This window comes from Arvicanthis niloticus, chromosome 22 (assembly GCF_011762505.2).
Source record: "Arvicanthis niloticus isolate mArvNil1 chromosome 22, mArvNil1.pat.X, whole genome shotgun sequence".
Classification (NCBI taxonomy): Eukaryota; Metazoa; Chordata; class Mammalia; order Rodentia; family Muridae; genus Arvicanthis; species Arvicanthis niloticus.
This window is the reverse complement of record NC_133429.1, coordinates 49,835,311-49,851,815: the sequence shown is the minus strand read 5'-3', so window position 1 is coordinate 49,851,815 and position 16,505 is coordinate 49,835,311. Positions and strand designations below refer to the sequence as shown.

At 47.4% G+C, this 16,505-nt stretch overlaps 1 protein-coding gene across 15 annotated transcripts in view; it reads right to left on the bottom strand.

Annotated features, from left to right (window-relative positions):
* Positions 1 to 3,247: 3,247 nt before the first annotated feature.
* Positions 3,248 to 16,505, bottom strand: part of Baz2a (bromodomain adjacent to zinc finger domain 2A) — a 39,333-nt gene continuing 26,075 nt past the window's right edge. For 9 of the 15 annotated variants that reach the window (XM_076920577.1, XM_076920572.1, XM_076920578.1 and 6 more), the window contains 22 exons: positions 16,347 to 16,455; positions 16,080 to 16,181; positions 15,708 to 15,918; positions 13,740 to 13,840; positions 13,373 to 13,498; positions 12,890 to 13,117; positions 12,513 to 12,767; positions 11,218 to 11,432; positions 10,885 to 10,959; positions 10,570 to 10,750; positions 10,412 to 10,471; positions 10,096 to 10,240; positions 8,986 to 9,647; positions 8,625 to 8,871; positions 8,367 to 8,522; positions 8,127 to 8,287; positions 7,337 to 7,626; positions 7,113 to 7,245; positions 6,878 to 7,024; positions 6,282 to 6,511; positions 6,054 to 6,197; positions 3,248 to 5,938 (listed from right to left, as the gene is read on the bottom strand). In XM_076920577.1, the coding sequence (XP_076776692.1) occupies positions 5,773 to 5,938; positions 6,054 to 6,197; positions 6,282 to 6,511; positions 6,878 to 7,024; positions 7,113 to 7,245; positions 7,337 to 7,626; positions 8,127 to 8,287; positions 8,367 to 8,522; positions 8,625 to 8,871; positions 8,986 to 9,647; positions 10,096 to 10,240; positions 10,412 to 10,471; positions 10,570 to 10,750; positions 10,885 to 10,959; positions 11,218 to 11,432; positions 12,513 to 12,767; positions 12,890 to 13,117; positions 13,373 to 13,498; positions 13,740 to 13,840; positions 15,708 to 15,918; positions 16,080 to 16,181; positions 16,347 to 16,455 (4,144 nt within the window). In that variant the 3' untranslated portion in view covers positions 3,248 to 5,772. The remainder of the gene's footprint in view (positions 5,939 to 6,053; positions 6,198 to 6,281; positions 6,512 to 6,877; positions 7,025 to 7,112; positions 7,246 to 7,336; positions 7,627 to 8,126; positions 8,288 to 8,366; positions 8,523 to 8,624; positions 8,872 to 8,985; positions 9,648 to 10,095; positions 10,241 to 10,411; positions 10,472 to 10,569; positions 10,751 to 10,884; positions 10,960 to 11,217; positions 11,433 to 12,512; positions 12,768 to 12,889; positions 13,118 to 13,372; positions 13,499 to 13,739; positions 13,841 to 15,707; positions 15,919 to 16,079; positions 16,182 to 16,346; positions 16,456 to 16,505) is intronic. The other 6 variants (XM_076920582.1, XM_076920583.1, XM_076920584.1 and 3 more) reach the window with 6 other exon arrangements.

The following is a 16,505-nucleotide window of genomic DNA, read 5'->3' as shown; positions in this document are numbered from 1 at the left end:
GTTTCTTGCTTTGTATTTACTTGCAGCGAACCTTTACTCCTCCCCCAAAGATACCAGTTGAGCTGCTTCTCATCTTCAGGAGGTTTGGGTATGTTGGGATTGCTTAGGAAGGCTTTTAAAATGATTTTTTTTTTTTTTTTTTTTTTTTTTTGGTTTTTCGAGACAGGGTTTCTCTGTATAGCCTTGGCTGTCCTGGAACTCACTCAGTAGACCAGGCTGTCCTCGAACTCAGAAATCCGCCTGCCTCTGCCTCCCAAGTGCTGGGATTAAAGGCGTGCGCCACCACCGCCCGGCTTTAAAATGATTTCTTTAAAGAAGAAATAATAGTGCTGGGAAGTCAATGAAGGAGCCCTTCTTGCCAAGTTTAGTTATGGACTATTTTCAATGTGTTTTAAATATGCAGTCTTAAAAATTGTTTTGCAAAGCTCTCAGCACACACTTTGCACCCCCACTCCCACACGCACTGTTTAAGGCAAGGTCTCATGGTGCAGTCCTGGCTGGCTGGCAGTGTAGACCAGGCTGGCGCTTTGAACTCAGAGATCCTTCCCACTCTGAGTGCACCACCATGCCTCGCTAGTTTTTTCTTGTCCACATTGTTCTTTTTTTCCATTTAGCTGAGCCTGCCTACTTTGCCTTTTTACGACCTTTAATTTTATGAATTTGATTTAAATTTCATGTGGAATTTGGGGAAGGAGAGCAATGCACAGGTACAGAAGTGTGGACCATGGAGGTGGCTTTCCCTCTGCCCTCCTGTGACTTTGAATTCTGCTCATTCTGCCTCCTGGAGGATCTTTTCTGCCTGGGTTCTCATGGCCTCTCATCCCAGCTGCACACATGGCTGTACTCAAGTGGTACTTTGCTGAATCACTTAATTCAGCAGGAGCCATCTTAGCTGGTTGCATGTACATGCCAAGTGCACACAGTTTGAAGGGATGTTAGCAAGAACTGTTGTGTGTACTGTGCATGCTTGAGAATGGACTGAGCTCTCCAATGCCCAGCCCAGCCCTGGTGTGTTTGGACTCCTTCCCCAGGGAACCAGAACACCAGAAATCATTTTCCTTCTTGTAGAAGGACAACAGGGTGCTAGGATCGGAAAAGGCAAGCCTTACAGCTCCCTGGCCACTCAAAGGTCAGGAGGGGACCTGTAAAAATGCCTACCATTAACTGTTCCTTCTGTAAGAACTTCCCCCACACAATGTGACTTGTTACGTCACAGGTACAAAGCGATGGAGATGGGCAAGTGTCCAGAGGTCAGTGTGAAGGAGGAGGGGCAGAGAGAGCGTGGTGATGCTGAGAGTAATGCCGCACCTGCTCACACTGCTGAGTTGGGAATCCTGGCCTGACTGTGCTTCTGTGCATTCTAGACTGAGGGATGAGGCCAGTGGAGAACATGAAGTACAAAATTACCAGTTTTCTCATTGGTGCTTCTACCCTCTGGAAGGTCGTACCCAGTTAGCAACCTCAAGCCCTCAGCGACAGAGGCCAGCAAACCCAGAGCCCTGTCCTGTGGACTGGGGAAGCCCTGCTGACAGTCTTGCTGTCACCGATGCTCCTTCACTGCCTATTAAAACTCATTTTTCTGTAGTTTTAAAGCAATTTGAATAGCTGACAGTTTTAAAATTTGAAATTTCCTTTTGAGTATACTGGTTAGATTCTAGTGTTTCTGGTTGGACAGGTGTGAGCATGGGAAATGAGGGCAACCTGTAATTTTGTTTTTATAGTGGCTAATGGCACTGTGTAATTTCTGCTTGGTGATTTCCATCCTCTCTATTTTCCTCATTAGCTCATTACTCAGGAAGGTAGTGACTGGGGTGAGTTGTAAGCCGCCTCTCCATCACCCTGCCCAAGGCCCACAACACTATGTGACTCTTCACCATCCCACTATCACTGGCATCCCTCTCAGGCTTGTTGGTTCAGACTGTAGATGGACTGGACTTTTGGAGACAGGTCCTGATATCAGGAATATGTGGAAACTCTGATGAGGACCAAGCTTGTGAAGCTGAGCGGCTTAGAAAAGGGAGCGTACTCAATAATAAAAATGGGGTGGTAGTGAAGCATTATTTGCCATGAGGGGGAAGGACTAGTTTGTTCTTGTTCCTGTCCCTCCCGGTCAAGTTTTGTTGCCAAGAGCAGGACAGTTGAGCATAGCTGGTAGACCCACACTCACCCAGCCTTTTCTAGACCTAAATTTAGAGGACAAGGTGGGTCTAAAGGTAAATACAATCTGTGCTTGTTAGACCGATTCTTCCCAATTCCAAGCAAGCCGACCACTCTACTTCTGGATAGCTTTCCCCTTAAAAGTGCCTTTGAGCACCAGGAGATCAGCAGTTAAAACCAATTTGTCTCCTCTGCTCTTTGCTGACCCTCCCTGGAGGTGGTCTCCATGTGGCAGTGATGCGAAAGCTTGATGCCCTCCCTCATCACCCTTGTGACCACTGCTCTGGTCGTTCAAAATAAGCATTTCCTGCCCAAGCAAATACCCAAGCGTTTTCGTCCTCATTACTCAACTACCTCAGTCTCACAACTCAAGGCTCACAAGCACCCACTTACCCCACTGCCCTTGTCTTCGCGGGGTTGGAACAAAGGCAAACTCCTCAATTCCAAAACTCAAACTGCTCTTTCTGGATTGTCTTCTCTAGTGACATTGGCTCCCCCATCACCTACAAGAGTGAACTCTCCAGAATAGTCCCTATATAACAAGCCAGGGGCTATGCTGTGCAGTTAAATGCTAGTTTTGGAGCATAGTGTAAGACCCCAGAAAGTAAGAACTGAATGGTAGAGGTTTGCAGTTTGAGAGGACTGGAATGGACATCTCTGCTCCTGCCCCTCTGGGTGGGTTGGTTGGGTGATGACTTCTAGATGCACTTGTTACCCTGGAGAGAAGTTAATTTATACTTAAGACACATTTTGTACATCTCCGCTTTATCCAGAAACCTGTCGTTTTATACTCTCCCATGTCTGCGCCAACACTACCTCTCGCTCACTCTCCTTGGCTGACTTCTTGTGATTGGAAGAGCTTTATTTACTTTTGCTAACATGAACATCTACATCTTTCTTTTTTAAATAAAACAGAAAAGCCCCCTTCCTGTCTTAGCGTCTTGTCTGTGGTGTACAGGGAAAGGTGGCGACTTGCCCATTCCTGCCCACGGCTGACAGAGCAGGAACACTGAGTGTTCCAGCATGCCAGCAGAAGACCCAGAAAACAGGTCAACCCATGCTTCAGGAGAGAAACACACTTCTTCTTCAGTCTTTATCAAATGTGGTTTTTATTCAATGACAAGCACTTTTCTACAGCTGCACCTGTGGAACATCACATGGCAAAAACAAGTTTTTTTTTTTTTCTCTAGACATTTTTTTCCTTTTTTTAAACCTTATTAAAAATGAGATTGGTCCTAAAAATATAGAAAGAAATAAATTTAAATTCACAAAAAACTGTACATTATCAAAAAGTCACTAAAACACCACATTTGGTTATATAAAAAGTCCCTTTTGTTGTAAAAGGAACATGGAAACGTGTTGGTGTTGATGGTTTCTTGCTGTCACCAGGGAGGGGACACAAAGGGCAGGGGAGGGCTGTCTTTATTTTTAATCTGCTTTCCCTACCAAATACTCTTTGTCAACAAGAGGAAGTCCATCTAGCTTGAGGGGCAGTGAAGATGAGGAAAGAAAAAGTGAGAAACAGCCCCTTTGACCATGTCCTGCCCCACATCCCTTCAGCCCCCATTTCTTCCAATCAAGTCTGGGACCTCCACCTTCAGAGTGCCTGGTCCCGAGGGGAGGGGAGGGGAGCGGAGAGCGGAGAGCCAGGCTCCACTCGCCCTCCCACCTCACCTCCAATAACGAATGACTCCAGTACACTTTATGCCAGGGGAAACAGTTCCAAACATTTGACTAACACAAAGTTTGTTACAGCGCAGTTATTTAGATAAAATATAAATATTTATGCATAATATAAAGTCAATTCAAATATTCTTCAATCCACCTCTTATTTAAAAGCAAAAAAAAAAAAAAAATTCTCAAATAAAATTAAGTTTTGAGGTTCATGGACAGAAAAGGCGACTTCAGAACTAGGCAACAGGAGTGCGGTGTGGGTGGGTTGAGGAGGAGTCAGGGCTGCCCAGGAACCTGCGCTTCCCCACCCTTCAGTACTGCTGGAGTACAAGGAATGCTACACCTCACCTGGCATCCTCCACCCACCCATGGAACATTGCTTAGATGCCTCAGCTCTCTGCTCAGGCCAGCTAGCAGCCACCTCCCCAGTGCAAGTACCCGTAATTTCTGATGGGAGGGGCTTGGCTGAGCAGGAAAGCAGGGGCCAGTGGCCCATGGCTACAGCTCGGAGTTAGCAGCTGTCCTCTCGTGCTGGGGTCTAACCTGGGCTTAGTCACATACAGGGCAATGGTAGACCCAGATCCTCCTCTCTACCCATCCTGTGCTCCAGGGTCTCTGCTGCTGGGGAAGAAAGGGGTCCTTGGGATATGAAGAAGATGTAAGGAAGGAAAACACAGCTAAACTCCGATACTCATGGTTAAGATCCAGTTCTACCCCTCTCCTAACAAAAACTCAAGACTCAAAGCTAGGAGAGGGAGTTCCTGCTGAAAAGATTGCACAGTTTGAAGAGGCTGGAAAAGAAATGACCATGAGGAGAGACAGCCTTGTCCCCAGAGAAATAGTTTCTGTGTTTTCCCAAAGACAAAAGGTGATGGTGTGAAACAAGGGGAAGGCAGGAATAAACACATGTGGGGCACAATGGGTTCCATCACACTACAGGGTCACAATCACAACACTCATCTGTGTGCAGATACACACACACACACACACACACACACACACACACACACCTCTCTCCTCCTCTCTCTGAGGCCAGTCAATTGCTACCTGGCCCCCATCTCAGAGGAGCACTCAAACTCAGCAGTAGTTGTCCCTGAGGAGTTCCCAAGAGGGAGGTTTGGGAAGCAGGGGAAGGAGGCTGGGAGGCCTAGGGCGCTGCCCACCTGCCCGCTCCCCAGCCACCGAGCTTCAGAAAAGGCTAGAGACTCACAGAAACTCAGCATGTGAGGAGAGCCAACACCATAGAGGGTTAACTATCAGCAGAAGATGAGGACAGAGAGACGGGAACTCTGAACTTTGTTTTCCACATAAGGGAAAAAGACTGGGGAGGGAAGGGAAAGAACCCGTACACGATAGTTTTACATTACTGGGTGGGACAAAATCTTAAAAATAGGGAGGAGTTAGAAATGAATGAGTGAGAGAAGGTGAGAAGTGGGGAGGGACTGAACATGGAAGCAGCATGTTCAGGGCCCGGTGTCCGGCTCGACACACTTGGAGTTAAGTCCACTTTACTGGCCGTCACTGCGGGTCCGCACACAGTACAGAGTGTTTCTCGGTTTCACACATTCACTAGAACTATTGCTATTGTTAAATGGCCCCAGGATGCTGAGGCAAGTACAGGGAGGGGAGGAAGCTGGAAGAGGAGGGAGGATTTCTTCACCTCTCTCCATTTTAATTAGGGGAAAAAACATGGAAAATTCTTTCTTTTTTGGCTTTCCGTCCAGAAGGACCTCATCTCTGCATCTCTTATTTAAGGAGCAAGAAGAGGAAGGGAGAAAAGGGATTAGGAACGAGAGGGTGTGGGTGCTGCCCAGGGCAGAGTCAAGAATCAACACTGTCTGACTTGAGTCCACCCAGGGCAGCCGTCAGCAGGTGAGAACGGCAGGTTTTTGTCTGGAAGGTTGGAGCAGATGCCACGAGGTGACTCCCGCCTTCCTTGCCTCACAGACTGGCCTGTTTTCCCTGATAAAATTCCTCCCAGCGGCTCTCAAAGAAGCGGCGCATGATGTGCCCTGCCTTGCCCACTTCAGAGTCATCCTCATTGAAGGTCTGGCAGTTGTCAAAAACCAGCAGGGCATCAGCTGCAAACTCCTCTGAGCTAGTGTACCTGGGCAGGGGAGACGGGGCTGTGAGCTGTTAGCTCTGAGCTTAGTGTACCTGGCAGGGTGGATGGGGCAGTGAGGGGAGAGAAAGCAAGGGTGAACCAAGAGAGATCATCTTACCCTCCACGCAGCAGCCGTTCTCGCATGGTGGAAAAATCCATAGGGTTCTTGATGACACGTCTGTATCCACTCACCAGGCGAGGGTTCACGGGCTCCAGGAAAGGCCAGGCTGCATCATGGGACTCCATCTCCATGAGGATAATCCTGTGAGTACAGAAAGCAGACGCTGACTCCTGCAGCCTCTCTGGCGCAGACACAGCCAGCCAGTCCTAGAATCCAGTAACTCACTCGCAGAATGTGAGGTCACTGTGCTGGCTTCTCATCGAATGCCGCCGTCTCTTGGAGGGAGATAGCCTGTCTTCTGGGTACCGAGGCACTGCTGGGCTTTCTCGGCTTCTTGACATCCGCCGCCGCCGCCGCCTGCTGTCACCTTCTGTGAAGGTCAGTGGAAAACTACTTTTCCGCTTCTGGCCTCGTTTTGGAAAACCAGGCCTCTGAGTGTATTCCTCCTCCACCTGCTAAGGATAGGCCCAGGTGAGCAGCAGTAGGGCCGAGGTGCCCAACTTCCTGTTCATCACAGTCCTGCCTGCCCACGACTGTGGCTCCCAATGTTCACAGAAACCAGCATGTGAATTCACTCAGATAATCAAGGGGGAGAGGCAGTAAAATGAATGAATGAATGGCGATTACTCCTATTTTATAGAGGGAATGACTGGGGCTTAGAGACTGTAGGTGACTTATTTTCAACCCAAACCTGCTGTCACAGGCTCATCCCTGGGAGCAGCACATGAGGGAAGGGTACATCTGTGGGACTGTTGCTCAAAGATGAAGACATCTCCTAGTCCTGTTTGAGAACAGAGAGCAGAGAGCAGAAGAAACCTTACCTGGGCCAGACAGACAGCACAGAACCAGTCTCCTTCTGGAACAGCCTCCATCTTGGGCCGATGACAGTAAATGTGGCAGCCTCGGTCACACCCATCACAAAGCAGGAGAAACTCATCATTGTCCCCCTTCCGGCAGACCAGGCAGGTCTGGACCAACATGAGAAGGCAGAGTGAGTCCTTAAGCCTGTGTTATCACCGACCCCACTCTCACCAGTATCTCAGTATCCAGACTCACCACTTTGTTGACAGACTTCTCCCACGCGATGGACCTTTCCAGCTGGCCCATGCACAAGCACACTTGGGCTGCACTACGGCACCTCTCAAGGGTATGCCGCCAGACTCGGACACGAGGGGTGATCTCATAGGATCTGTAGGGAAAGTGGTGATCCTCGTGTGAGGAACAGAAGGCTTTTGTCTTGCCTCTCCCAGGCCATGGAGCAGATAGCAGGAGTCACTCACATCTCAGTCGCAGTGCCGTCAGAGGCACCATTGGGTGTGCTCAGTAGGGCCTTCTCCACTACCACCTCATGGGCTGCCCAGAGGGGCTCCCGCAAGTACCGCCGCTCCACACTCTGCTCCAGAACAGCCAGTCGCATCACAGCGAGGTCCAGAGGGTTGGTGTTCTGCCGCTGAGGTACTGTTCCTTCCCTGCCCCGACCCTTCCAAGGGATATCCTCCTGGGAGTCAGGCAGATGCTCACAGTAGGTCAAGTCTTCTCTGGTGGAGTCTGGGCTAGGGCATGTCCAGCCCTTCCAGTGGGAAAAGAGAAACAGAACACATTGTAAAAGGAAACCTTTCATGTCATGGTAGATGATTCAGGAAGAAGAAACTCAGGGCTTGTCCTGGCACCCTGCCCCAGCCAGGTGTGGTGGCTCATGTTTGCAATCCCAACACCTGGAAGGCTGAGACAAGAAGAAAGCCTTGAGTCCCAGGCCTCTTGAGCCACAGAGTGAAAGCCTGTCTCAAAAACCAGAACCTAGGGCTGGAAAGAAGGCACAGTAGTTCAGAGTGCAGGCTATTCCCCAAAGGGACCTAGGTTCAACTCCCAGAGCACACATAGTGGGGCTCACAACTGTCTCTAAGGCCAATACGAGAGGATCTGACACTTCTAGCCTCTGAGGACACTGCACACATGTACTATATAGACACATGTGCAGGCAAAAGATTCAACAGATAAAAATAAACCAAAACAAAAATTAAGGAAAACCAACCCCCCCCCCCCTTAAACAACTCCCTCTTCAGCACCAACCCCAGGTACCCGAATCTGCAAATCCGAGAGGACAACCCGCTGCTCTAGCTCCTCCACCCACTGAAGCACGGCCAGGTCTGTCTCGTAAGTCTTCTCTCTGGGAGACCAGCTCATAATTCCTTCTTCCAAGGCAGGCAGCTGATTAGGCTCAAAGATGGGATCTGGGAAGAGAGTGGTCCATGAACGACTGCACAGCAGCTACTCTACATCAGGTTGGGTCAAGGTCTCTCTCTCATTTACCAGTTAAGGGCTGTAAACAAACTTCCTGCAAAAAGTCCTTGTGCTTGCTAAGATGTTTGTGAAGCGCCTTCTCCCGGATGCCTCGGGGATGCAGTGCCTTGAGCAGGACATCCAGTGTCTCAGGATCTCGGATCCACCACCAGCCTGAGCACATCTCTGTATACAGAGGGTATGCATATGGGCCAGGGAATGGGAACCTGCCTGTGGGCACAAATCACACTGCCCACAATGAAAACTGCGATTACCCTCCATGCTTACCCCATCCTAGCCAAGCTTGCTCACCAGGTGGGATGGGCTGGGCTGTCAGCTGGGTTAAGTAATGCTGCTCCACCTGCTTGAAGAACTTGCTAGGAGGTCTCCCTCTCCGCTTTGGTTGTCCTAGCCCTGTGGGACTCTGTGACATTTCTTCAGAGTCCCCTGATAGCCTCTTAGAGCCCCCTCTAGGCAAGTGGGTGGAAGAGAGCTGCACTGGGGAACAAGGATTGGCAGCACCGGGTGTGTTCATCTATAAATAAGAAGACATGAAGGAGTTTACATATTTCCTACTGCAGGCTACAGTCTCTCAGTGAGACATGGGAGCCTGGGGCAAAATAAAGTACACACTGATTTGGCTACTTACTGGTTGAGAGGAGGCAGGCAGCTGGAGGGAGGGAGTAGGTTGGTCCTCAGAAGCTGCAGGGGGTGGTGTGGGAGCAGCATCGCAGGGTATCTGGGCTGAGAAGTTAAACCAGGGACCTTGAAGACCAGGGCAGGATGGAGCCTCATCAGGCTCTGGCTCCTCCAAGGACTGAGATGGAGCAGAGTCTAATTTTCCTGGGCTGCTATCGGGCGTGAGGACTGAGCTGCTCAACAGGGAGTTGTGGCTCTGAGTCTGGCTTAGCCAAGACAGGAAAGCAGACTGGCTGAGGTCATGCTGGCTCTGACCCAGAGAGAAAGGGGAACCTTCTGGCTCTAGGAACCCACTACTTGACTGAAGATGGGGCTGGGTAGGGGCCTGAGGCTGAGGATGAGGCTGAGGCTGAGGCTGAGGCTGAGGCTGAGGCTGAGGTCCTGGGTGAGCTTGAGTCTGGGCTGAATCATGTTCCCTAATGGTGGACTTAAGGTGATGAGGCTGCAGAGACCCAGGCTTAGGTTTTTGAGGTCGGCCTCGGGACCGGGCAGGAGAAGTAGAGGTGTTGGAGCCAGTTAACTCCCTCTTTACAGAGACTCGGGCAGAGTTGGGTGTTGAAGTGACCACTTCCATCAAGGACTCAGTTTCTTGCTTTATTTCATCTTCAGTAACTGGAAAGAGAAACAAACAACTTACGATACACTGTTGTATAATGGAAAAAAAATGAGATCTATAAACAAAACACACTTGCTTCTAAAAAACTCACTTTCTGTGTCTGGAATCAACTCCAGAATACTGTGTTAACACCTGGTGTGGAACTACACCTAAAGTCTTTTAAGCACTAAAGAGTACAAACCCATTTTAATTTTTTGTAGTCTTTGAAAGAAATTAATTAGTCCACAGATAAAGGAACTGAAGCATGCAGCTGCTGTGAGGCAGCAGAGGTAGGCGAGTCTTGACTCTTGAGTCTACCACATCACAAAGTCAAAGCCCAAGAAGACTAGGCAGAAGGAAGGAAGAAAGGAAGGAATAAAGAAAGGAAGAAAAGAATGAAGGAAGGAAGAAAGGAGTGTTCACTTTTGTCTGGCCTTCACTCCCATCTTCCACAGCTGCACCTACCTGTGCTCCCCTCCGATCCTTCCACGAAGATACCAGCAAGACACGGTAATACCCAATAATGGCGTCTATAGCGGTCTTGACCCAAGGACACTGCCCGAAGCATCTGGGATGAATGGAGCAGCTTTTTTCTAAAGAAGAGCTGACGCTGAGTAGGAATTAGAAAAGGAATAAAAAACATTTCCATCATGGCATGATGAATTTCAGTATCCAGGAAAGAACTAAAGTTTAAACTTCCCTATAAAACTGATATATTCTGAAGGAGATCAGTTCTTGCCCAACGCGCATTTCCGACTTTTGTGAGATTAAAAGACGGTACCTTACTGAGTTTTTCTATATGGCGCTCTAGCTCTGGAATGCTGGATGCCGCAATATCAACCTGCACAGAAACAAGTAGACATTGAGAAAAGGAGAGCTAACAGACCCCAAAAAAAGATGAAAACTTTCTAACCCCTTTCCTTTGACTTTGGTCTGCACCTCTCCATCTCTTCGACCCCTGCGGCCATGGACAGCTGCTGTATTTTCCTCCTCTTCCTCTTCTTCTATGCCACTGGTTTCCTCCATGATCCGAGAGCTGCGTCTCCGTCCCAGGCCATCTTCTGCCCCTTCCGTCATAACCTCAGGCCGCCCAGTTCGCTTGGCCAGAGCAGTTTTCAGTCTTAAGAAATAGAGATTAGGGGAAGACTCTGGTGAAGAATATGATGCCAAAAAAGAAACACTTGAAATTTTCATGGTTCCAGAGCCGTGGCTATGCCTCACCCTCCCTGGGCTCTCCTCTGTCCCTGTTCATACCTCCGGAGTCGGCCTTCAACAATCCATTTGTTTTTCCTGTAGCTAGACATATTTTCCAGAGTCTTGTCAATCTCACTGCAGGGGAACATGGGTGATTTTTGAGGGAGAAGTGGCAGAGCAAAAAAAAGCAAGATTAAGCATTAAGGAGCTGTAGGAATTTCAGTCTAGTTCAAACAGAATGTGGACGACAAAGGCAGGCTTACAGTAAGTTTATGCCAAATCACTCCAGCATCCTCAGAGAAGAGCAAGACACATACCACCCAAGGACCTCTGGAGAGCTAAGGCCTCCCTAACACAAGACACAGGATTGACCATTCCCACTCAAGTCCTCACTTGATGATAATGGTGGACCCGTTGAGCTCATGCACAAGAAAGGCTAGAATAGCAGCCTTCTGTTGAGGTGGCTGGGCCTGAAAAGGCTGGGTACGCAGACTGTCACACAAGGAGGGCTCCACTCTATATGCCATGAGAAAGCAGCGCAGTATCTCAGACACATTGTCTCTGGTCAATGGGATCTCCGACAGCTTCTCCCCCAAGATCTTTAAGGACTGTTTGGAAGAAGCATAATGGAAATGAGAGGGAAATAGGAACAACTCAGGTTGGGGGAGCCTGGAAGAGCTCCAGGGTCAAGATAAAACCGTGAGAGAAAAAGACAAGGTTAGCAAGACGGCTCAGATGATCATGAAATTCGCCACTGAGTCTGATACAAATATCTTTAACTCCTAGACCCACCTGATGGAAGACCAACTGATTCCCCACAAGCTGTTCTCTGACCATATACATACAGACATGCAAACACATACTCAATAAATAAATATAAGTTTCAACAATTTAAGGTTGGGGAGAGAGCTATTCCTTTTGAAAGGACACAGATTTGGTTCTCAACATCCATATGGCAGTTCTCAACTATTCATAATCCAGTTACAGGGGATCAACCTTGTCTTCTGGCCTGCAGGGGCACCAGGTACACACATGACATACATATGTACATGTAGGCCAACACTAATCTACATAAAATAACATCTTCACACAAAAAAATTTTTAACCCCTTCTCTCCCACCCTCCCCCCTTTTTTGACAGGGTCTCATTATGTAGCATGGGCTGGCCTGGAACTTGCTATGCAGAACAGGCTCAAAGAAATTTTTGTAGAAAAAAAGAGAAAAAGAATGAAAGTTGTAGGGACATGGGCTGAATAGATGGCTTAGCAGCTAGAGGCAGCGATTGCTTTCCCAGAGGACCTGGGGTGAATTGCCAGCATCTATATGGCAGCTCACAATTGTCTGTAGCTCTTGATTTCAGGGGATTCAAAGCCATTTTATGGTCAGTGTAGTACCAGGCATACATGTGGTACACACACAGATGGGCAAAACAAGTCTACGAATAAAATAAAATTAAAAATTTAAGGAAGTTACTAGAAAAAGGTGAAAGACTACAAAGAGAAATTGCAAAGTAAAAAAAAAAAAAAAAAAAAAAAAAAGAATGAACAAAGCCTTGCAAAAGAAAAAGGCGTACAGAGCTACAAACAGGAAGCAGCTCCATTTCCCTTCCTTCTGTTGGTGCTTTAGGGGAGGCATTTAAGTATTCTCAAAGAGAGAGCAAAGCTGTAACACAGGCCCAGGAACGCTCACCTGACAGTAGGGAGGCAGACCAGGATCACGGAGTGCAGCCTTCAGAAGCCGCACTAGCAGGTCTTGCACTTTGTCCAAGCTGTCACCTTGACATAAGAGTCCCTCCTGCAGGACTCCAAGACTAGGAACATCTTTGGTAAGGTCAAAGCCTAGTACTTTGCCAAAACTGTGCAGGAACTCCACGATGGTCAAGCAATCTGAGAAAGCCCTACTGGACAGTGTCAAACCAGGGATGCGTGTGAAGTCAGGCAGGGGCTGGAGAGAGAAAAGCACATGGATATCCTGTTAGACTTACCAGGAGGCCATATCTAGATACTCAGAGGTCCTTCTGGTAATAGAAATGTCTTCAGAACTGGCCCTTCCATGACCCTTAATACCTGGTGGTCAGTCAGACACATATCTTCTGTGGGCTTCTTCATCTCTTCCAAGATAACCTGCTGCCTCTGCTGCTCCTCCAGCCGCCTCTGTGTGGCAAGGGCCTTGTCTGCTCTCCCGGATGGCCTGGCTCTGGGCTCTTCCTTTCCCTTTGCTTTTAACTTTTCCTTCTTTTCCCTCTTTACCTTTTCCTTCATCTTCTCCTGCCTTGTCTTCTTCTCCTTCTCAGCCTACCCACCCAAGGAGAAAGCAACAAGTAAGTGCATAAGGATGGCTGTCTAGCCATGCCTGATCCTAGTTCCTCATAAACTCAGAGTCCAAAATGTAATTCTAACACTGACATGGTGTGTTTAGAAAAATCTCTTGGTGCTTTACAATCAGACTTGGGAGATGAGAATTTAGCTCTGTGGTAGAGTGCTTGTCTAGCATGCACAGTGTACCCTGGAAAAAGAAATTATCCTTGGAACACATATTCATGTATATACCTTGAATTTCTTCTTAGTGTCCTTCTGCTTTAAGTTCTTGGTGTCTTGCTTCCTCTTGTTTCTGGCCTGTAAACCATAAGGGAAGTCATTTCTCCTCAAATGACTCTGAAAGCACCTCTGCTTGGGCTAGGATTCAAAAACAGAAAAGGGTGCTGGGGAGGAGAGGTGAAATGGGAGGGGCGATGAGGAACTGGCAATGGCTCCACTCTCTCACCCTAGAGATGCCCACATTGCTCTTGATCAAGCCCATTCTAAATCTAGTCTAAGGAATCCCACTTAATGAATATGTGCTGCTATGTTAAGGGTGGAAATGTGGGAGATGAAATATGAAGCAGGTTGTAAAAGTTAGCCCACCGACATCCCTTACCTGCCCCTGGACAGGAGCCTGAGTCTCTCCCCGCTGTACCTTCTGCCTTATCTTCTTTTTGCTTTTAGTCATCTTTGCTTTATCCTCCTCACTCAGTACTTCTGTGAAGGCAGGAAGGAAATTGAAAGTGAGGTAGAAAAACACACTTGGCATCCATGGCAGCACATGTCTATTACAAAGTTAGCTTCTCATGCAGCTCCTTCAACGACGTTTTTTTTTTTTTTTTTTGAGCAGACATAATAAAACATTTAAGACATAGATAATAGATATAGGGGTGCGGGAGGCATCTGCTGAGGCGGCTACACAAGTGTTTAAGCGGCACTGCCAGCCCAGGAGCCACAGACTGACGCCAGCTGAACTGCTTTGGAAGTGGCCCAGCTGATGGAAAGGAGGCTACAACTGCAGAATGCCTTTATAATCTGTCACTTTCCCTGCCTATGCAACAAGGGAGAAATACACAGACTGAGGCGCACAGCCTGATTTTAGTGCGAGAGAGATGGGGAAAGAACCAGAAATCTAAACTGTCAAGGCAAGAGGGTACTACTGTCTTATAATACTGACATCCTAGTGTGCACTAAGAAGATAATGAACTCTTTCAAAGCAATCGGCTCACCACTGTCAGAGCCAGTGCTTATGCTCAGCTTCCACAGCTCAGTCTACTGGGAGGTCTGAATCAAAGTGTAAACCTGCAAATCATTCTCTTCTAACTGACTGTCTCTGTCTCTTCTTTCTTCCTTTTTCCTTTCCTTTCCCCTTTTTCCGTTTCCCTTTTCCTTTCCTTTCCTTTCCTTTCCTTTCCTTTCCTTTCCTTTCCTTTGTTTTTTCGAGACAGGGTTTCTCTGTGTAGTCCTGGCTGTCCTCGAACTCAGAAATCCGCCTGCCCCTGCCTCCCAAGTGCTGGGATTAAAGGTGTGTACCACCACTGCCTGGATGACATTTCTGATATGTTAACATCACCATACATTTTTACAAAGAACTTCTAAAATATTATGGGCAAATAAATCACTTAAAGGTTTTGTTAAACTGGGCAGGCAGCTGAGTTCGAGGCCAGCCTGGTCTACAGAATGAGATCCACAGCAGCCAGGGCTACACAGAAAGACCCTGTCTCGAAAACAAACAAAAGGAAAGTTTCTACTGAAATGATCTGAGAGATGCTCAGCTGTCAGGAGATCTTGCACAGAACCTGGATCCAGCTCCCAGTTCACAACCAACCTCCACTCTAGGTTCTAGGGGATCTGACACACAGGTACCCAAGTAGTGCCTATGTGCAAAACATTTATATACATAAAATAAATCTTTTGAAAAAATGAAATATTCTGAGGTTGGGATTTTAGCATTTGTAGAGGACTTGTTAGACGAATGTTCAAAGTCCTAGGATTGGTCCCCAACATGGGAGATAAAAAAAGATGCTGCCAAATAGTAGAACTAGAACTGTGAATGGAATTAATAATTCATATTCTGCACACTGTACAGTTAAGACATTTTTAAGTAATGCTTATTTTAAAAGTTAGACATTTTCCATAGAGAAACCCTTTCTCTAGAAAAAAAAAAAAAAAAAAAAAAAAAAGACATTTTCCCATTTAGTTATCTCACTAAAAGTGTTCCAACAAAAGGATTCAGGTGTGAATTGAAGTCTCTACAATAAAAATCACAGAAATTATATGTACAAACTCAGTCTAAACAAGGAGCTGAAAGACAAGAAAACCATGGCAGCCTTCTCCTTTGGCCATTACCGTCTGTGGGAATAACCCATAGCTTAGTTTTCTAGTAAACACAACTTAAAAGGAATTGCCTGGGGGAGAAAAAAAGGAGCAAAGATCTGGGATTCTATTCACGCTTTCAATGGGGCAAGAATGGATTTAGGTTCATCTGTCTAGATGTCAGTCCTTCCTGGGAAAAACAGGTATCAGCAATTCAGCAACACCTCCTGGAGGGAGCAGAATACAAGAGCTACAAATAACACTATACCTTGGGTTTCCAGTTTCTTTGGAAGTCGGTTATCTGTTTTATTCAATGGCTCAGGCATTTTGATCTTAGGAGGCCGACCTCGGCCCCGCTTCACTTTGGGAACTTCCTTGTTCTTAGCCTTCTCATTGTTTCGAGGTCGGCCTCGTTTGCCAGTGATTGCTTGAATTCTGGAAGGAATCTCCTCTGCTGATAACTGGACCCACTGCAAACCCTAAAGGAACAGTGACACTGAGCAATGAGGACACAGGGATCTGTGCAGGCCACCAAGTGCCACTACTAAGCCCTCTGAAGTGTCCCAAACTCCTTGAGACACCTAACTCTACAAAAGGAAGCTATAATTTTTTCCCAACAATTTAATCCTTAGGCCAGCACCTCTGGTGTATCTCTTTCTTCAAAGAAATCTCCAACAGGCATGCGGGGACTGAAGCTGAAGTGCTCACGGCGAACACTGTGCATCACATTTCGGCTCAGGTACTAAGAGGAAAAGTGAATGGCATTAGTAAAGTCACAGTCATTCCACGGCTTTGGCAGTAACAGCACATGCAGAACAGGCCCCAGGAGAGACAACAACTACCCTACTTTCTTGGGACCCAAGAAAAAGGCCTTTTGTTTTAAAAAGCTACCAATGCTGTTTGTTACCTTGATAACTTCTGGAAATTGCTTCATTCTCTTCCCACAGGGGCCATAATACCAAGTTTCCCCCTGCCACCGATGACTGCCCTTCTTGATGCGCACTTCTCTTCGCCACCTGTCAGAGAAGCACATGGGCCCTGCCACCAGGTCACACCCCTACCCACT